Here is a 6,000-nt window from a genome sequence, read left to right as displayed (position 1 = left end):
TTATCAGGATGAAGATTAGCCATTAAATGCACATCCGGTAGAGAGTGTATGAACAAGGACTGGCCTGAGTTGCTCAGCCAAGGAACAACAGGCCACACAGGGACCTCACAGCATTTATGCCTAGTTAGACATCTCCTCTCCGACCCCGCCCTGCCCCTGAGCTACCCACAGCTCACCCAGTGGGTCCCTGGGGTTCTATCTTCCTGTGGGCACATTTGTTTCCCCAGATATCACGAGCATTCACCAGGCTGCCTCGGCTTTCCCAGATCATCTGTTCTGCCTTTCAGAGGCCAGGTGAGGCTTCCTACCAGACTAGCCACTCCCATTTATGCTTCTGAAAGGGACAGAAGGGGTACTGTCTGTTCCAGTGTCCAGCTAGGAGAGCTAGCAATAGAGCTCACGAGCAGAGTGCTTGTCCAGCAAGACAGCTCGTGTGGATGTCAAAACAGGGCCTCACTGTGTAGACCAAGTTGGTTTCAAATGTGGCTCCCAAATGATGGGATTGCCACTGTGTTCAACCGCAGTTGGTTAATAGCCTTAGACACAGCCAGAGGATATTAAAGCGGTCACTTTCAGCCAACTCATGATCCATAACTCCCAGAGCAATGGCTAGAGGCTGTTCCTGGGAGATCAAAATTATACTGTAAGACAGTGTGTTTGCTAGTTTTATGCCAATTTGACACAAGCTAGACGTATCTGAAAGGAGGGAACCACCATTAAGTAAATACTTTCATAATATCCAACTCTAAGACAGTTTCTTAATTAGTGATTGGTGGGGAATGGCCTAGCATGCTGTGGATGGTACCACTACTGGGTTGGTAGTCCTGAGTTCTATAAGAAACCAGGCTGAGTAAGCCATGGGGAGCAAGCCAGTAAGCAGTACCCCTTCCTGGCCTCTGCATCAGCTCCTGCATCCAGGATCCTGCCCTGTTTGAACTCCTGTCCTGACTTCCTTTAATAATGAACACTGGAAGTTTAAGTTGCATGAACCCTTTCCTCCCTAAGTCCTTCAATGCAACAATAGAAACCCTAACTAAGACACATCACAAAGATTAGAGGTATTTCCGGTGTTGAGGGTGTCTGCTTATTTATTTCTGATATCACCCTAAATGCATTAGAGAGAAATAAAAAGCTTCAAAAAAGGATACTCAAATAAACATATTGTACCTGTGGGTATGCTACCATAAACAAAGACACCTCGAGATGTACAGAGCTACAGAGAACCCCAAAGATAACCCAAGTCACCCACCCAAAGCATGGCCCACCCTCTCTTCAGCCCTTAGACCCTTGTCAAATGGTCCTCGGCCGCCCATGCTACCTAACCCTGCTGGGAACCTAGAGCAGTGCGCTGTGCTCTGAGGTCTGCTGTGGCTGGCTATGCAATGTTTGCCTCAGTCTCTCCTCATCGTCCGGCACATCTGCTGGTCTCCATGGGGAAGACAAATGTCGGAAGGCAGTCAGAGTCTGCTGTCAAAGCTCTTCACTGGTCTGCTCTCAAGCTTGTTGGACCAGAACAGTGGGACACAGGTTGAGCTCTTTTGGGGAGAAGGGTGGATATAGGATCTTGTCAGGTTGGCCTGGTCCCAAGCCCTGGAATTAGAGGTCTGCTCTATTGTCCATACCTAACCCCAGAAGAAGCTTCTGATTGTCAGAAACCTTCAGCTCCAGCCATAGAATGGGCACCATATGTATGGCTCGGTTGACTCTTGGCCCCTCCCTTTCTTGCCACAGGCTCCTACTACATCAGGTTGGAGGGCAACTGAGGGCTTTGGACTGGGAAGTCGTATGTGGCATTCTGATGCGCTAAAGATCTCCTACCTGTGCTCCCTCCACGGTTTGTTGACTTTGGGGAAGACTGCAGTTGTTGGTTGCAGGGGCACCGTGCCCAACAGAGGGAAGACAATGTGCAGTAAGGTGAATGTGAATTCAACGTAGTCTCTGTTACTTGGCTATGGTTTAGATTGTGGAGGAACTATCAGTTTCTAAACCTAAATGGGCTGACTATGTGGGAGATGGGTTAGGGTTAGGGTTTATTTAACTATTCACTGGCTGAAGGACAATGACTGCTTGTAATATTTTGGTTTTTGGGTGCTAACAACAACAATGCAGGCTCTACCTCTGAGCCACAACCCCAGCCTGCCCTACACATCTGTGCATGAATGTTCCCCATAACTGTTTTCAGTGCTCCGAGTTCCATGCTCAGGAGCACAGTGGTTGAATTTTACGGTAGGTACATGTTCAGTTTTATTTACTGATAAGCCACTTTCCGGAATACACCACTATCTTCCATGGCTACCAGTCCTGTCCCTACAGCTAGCTCCAGCCCTCTCTAACATTCCTTGTTTACCTCTGGGTTGGAACTAATACCTTATGACTAATAGATTAAAAAAAAAAAAAAAACAACTTTTGGAATTAATTAATTTAAAAGACCACACGTTTCCACCATCCCTAAAGTTAAGAATGTCATCAGAAGGCATTTGGGCCTAAGGAAAATCTTGTCCTCACTCACTGCCTTCACATCTCTGGTACATCCATCAGTGAATTTGAAGCCTGCCTTGATCTGTGACTTTCCTGATCTATAAAACTCAAAAACTCATTAAACTGCTTGCACTTTGGAGCACGGGATTTGGGGCAACTCAGATCTATGTCCCTGGGCCACGGTCCCTGAAAAGTGGCTCCTGGATAATCTATCGTTCCCTTAAAGATGGCAGCTGTAGTTTTGTACGGACAGACATTCCCATTCCATCCCACAGGTTAGGAAGCAGAAAAACCCACTCACCTTTATGGGCGACATGGCACAGATCTTCCTGCATCTTGGAGAACTCTGACGAGGCTTCGGAACCGTCAGAGTAAGACTTCTCTTCTCCGAAGTCCAGCGTCGACAAGTTCGGATTGGAGGAGTGCAGTCTCACAGGGCCAGGAAAAGGTTTAGGGACCTAAAGGAACAGCACAGGAAGAGATTTCTGTTCAGACTAGAGCCCGCATGAGTGGAACTGATTAAGGGGGCATCTTAGAGGTGCATCTTCACACCAAAGGATAACTTCAAAGAAGATCTAATGGATACTGGGGAGATGTTCTCCATGGCCGCTGGCATCCTATAAAACTACAAATCGGCAGGAAATCAATCACACGCTGTCTCAAGACAAGGTAGAAACTATGCAGTCATGGGTTGAAATGACAATGAATGTCACCACGTAACTAGGGTGTCAGCAAATCAGTTCCCACTTGACTTTCTTCACTTGCCCCTGGAGCTTCTAGAAAACAAACCCGCTACTCGCTTGCGCACACACGATGTTCTTTACTTGGAAAGTATCCATGAAGCTCCCAGGGCTCATCAGAGTTTCTCTAAAAGCTCCAGATTCAGTTTGGTTTTAATAGTGTTTCCATCTAGCATGTGACCTTGCCCACGGCTTAGGTGTGCCTGGGAAAAACGGTTCCTGGCACCCGAATGGGAGGCTCTGGTGGGGGACTGGAGTTTGAAGAAAAATGGACAAAGGGCTCAGGCCTGTGAACTTCAAGAGAAGATAGATCCACGAGGAGGGGAGCTTACAACAAAGTAAGGTCAGAGTACTGGGCCACAGCAGCTACCATACATACAAGGCGCACACCAGAGCAGGGAGCATCATAGACAAGCGAGATGTTAAAGAATGAAGGACCCCAAATTCTCCCAAGCATTGCAGTCCCTCCAGCATCAATCCACTTCCCCCTGCCCAAGTATCTTCACAGCCTTCTCTCTGTAACCAGAGGGTCTCAGTTACTGGACTCATCTCTCCACACAAGGTACAGAGATCAACCCCACAGCCTTCACTTTTCTGTCCTAGTTGATTGAGTCAGAGGCCCCTGCACATGGTGTGCGGACAGGCACCAGGAGGAATGCCAGCCTGGTGACGAAGCAAAGGTTACCTGCAGTGTTCCTTTAGCATCTTTGCCAATAGCTCTGGACCGCCACCTCCTGTGTGATCGCTTTTCCTTTTTGGGACTTTCAAAAGCTCCACCCTTTGTTTCAAAACAAGGGAGAAAGAGAAAGCACAGACAGTAAGGTACGCCAAAACTACAGGGACAGACGCACAGGGAAGTGACCCCTTGAGTTTGGCTAAAGCAGATGGACAGAGGACATCCCCTTGTTAGTCAAACGTGGGGAAGAAGAGCAGAGGCAGAGGGAAGAAGGCGAACGGAGGAGCGGGCAGGCTAACCTGGATGGCGTTGATGGCCGGCGCTGAGTATGTCCGATGCAGAACGTCCATGCTTTCCAGGAGCTGACTCATTTCCAGCAGATAGGCATGGCAGTGTGCCAGGTCTGCGGGAAGAAGAGCAGATGCTCACCACTGTCCAGCACCAGGCTCTGTATGTATAACACATCTGATTTCCCCCTACAGGGAGGGCCGTAGAGCCTAGTGGTTTATCGTATGGACTGGGGTGCCTCGCTTGAAACCCACTTGTAAACTGTGACATAAGTTCTCTGCTCTTTGGTGTTCTCCTATGGGAAATAGGGATAATTACACATGTAGCTACAGTGCCGAGAGCTAAATTGGTGTATTCAGAGTGCTCAGAGGAATGTGGCCGACAGCAGGACAGTCCACCACTGGCACCCCTAATGCAGCTGCAGCAATAGACTCTAAGTTGTACCAGGATCGAGGATCCTGCCTCAGGATGATGGTGAACCCCACCCCCACCCCCGCAGATGGGCCTCAGATGACAGAAGAGCAGTTTAGACTAGAACCTGGTCACTAACTTGGGAAACAGTCCACTCCACAGCTGGCTGTGCGCTGGCTGCAGACAGGGGTCCGGCTGAATAATGAATGGTCCACACAACTTAGAAGCTCTCAGTCTCCAGATTCACAGATCGTAGGCTCCACCCCTAGCTCTAATTCATGCATCTGGGTTAGGCCTGGGAATCTGCATATTTGATAAACCCAGACCAGATTGCTGATGCTGGTCCAGGTAAAATGTTCCGAAGACCATTTTGCTAGTCTTAGCGGAGCTAGTAAGTGACATTATGGGACGGGTCAAGACTAGATACCCACTGGAAACCGCATCTCATGTAACACAGGGAAGGCTACCCTAATTCAAGGACACACTTTAGAAACAACTGTGTGTCTGAATTTGTGTGTGTGTCTGTCTAGCCTGTCTATGTGTATGTGTCTGTATGTATGTCTTTCTGTGTGTCTTTCTTTGTATGTGTGTGTTTGTGTGTATCTTTCTTTCTGTGTGTACGTGTGTGTGTGTGTGTGTGTGTGTGTGTGTGTGTCTGTGGACCTTTGTGTATGTGTTTATGTGTATGTATCTATGTGTGTCTCTGTCTAGCCTGTCTGGGTGTCTGTCTATCTCTATCTATGTATGTCTTTCTGTATTTTTCTGTCTGTGTGTCTTTGTGTGTATGTGTCTGTCTGTCCACTCCTTCACTGTGTGTCTGTCTGTCTGTCTGTCTGTCTCTCTCTGTGTGTGGTATGGTATGTCTCTCTCTCTCTCTCTCTCTCTCTCTGTGTGTGTGTGTGTGTGTGTGGTATGCTGTGTGTGTGTGTGTGTGTGTGTGTGTGTGTGTGTGTGTGTGTGTGTGAGAGAGAGAGAGAGAGAGAGAGAGAGCACATGCACACTACTATATCTACTTTGTTTTTAAGAAAAGGTCTCTTGCTGGCCAGAATCTTACCAAGTATTCTAAACTTGCCTAGCCCCAAGGGATCACCTATTTCCAGCTCCCCAGGGCTTGGATTCCAAGCACACGCGGCCACATCTGGCTTCTCTTATGGGTTCTGGGTAGCAGCCCCAGACCCTCATGCTTGCATGCAAGTGCTTTATAAACCAAGCTATCCAACTCTCAACTTCTTTTTAACTCAAAAATTTTTAATTCAAAACTTTTCAATTCCTTATGCCCCAGGTCTCACCTTAGACAATTAAGCCTGAACTCTCTCTCACCGGAAACCTCAGTCTGGTTCTCCAGATAAGTTTAGCTAATTAGGGTAGAGAATGCTGCATTTCTTGTGCAGGAGTGATCAATCCTGC

At 47.9% G+C, this 6,000-nt stretch overlaps 1 protein-coding gene across 2 annotated transcripts in view; it reads right to left on the bottom strand.

Moving 5' to 3' along the window:
* Positions 1 to 6,000, bottom strand: part of OSBPL3 (oxysterol binding protein like 3) — a 165,053-nt gene that overhangs the window by 48,334 nt on the left and 110,719 nt on the right. The window contains exons 9-11 of one of the 2 annotated variants that reach the window (XM_080932477.1): positions 4,194 to 4,297; positions 3,904 to 3,996; positions 2,780 to 2,936 (exon numbers count right to left, since the gene is read on the bottom strand). In XM_080932477.1, the coding sequence (XP_080788603.1) occupies positions 2,780 to 2,936; positions 3,904 to 3,996; positions 4,194 to 4,297 (354 nt within the window). The remainder of the gene's footprint in view (positions 1 to 2,779; positions 2,937 to 3,903; positions 3,997 to 4,193; positions 4,298 to 6,000) is intronic. The other variant, XM_080932478.1, reaches the window with a different exon arrangement.

This window comes from Micromys minutus (assembly GCF_963924665.1).
Source record: "Micromys minutus genome assembly, chromosome: 18".
Taxonomy (NCBI): Eukaryota; Metazoa; Chordata; class Mammalia; order Rodentia; family Muridae; genus Micromys; species Micromys minutus.
Note: the sequence above shows the minus strand (reverse complement) of the source record. Positions and strands in the feature narration are given on the sequence as shown.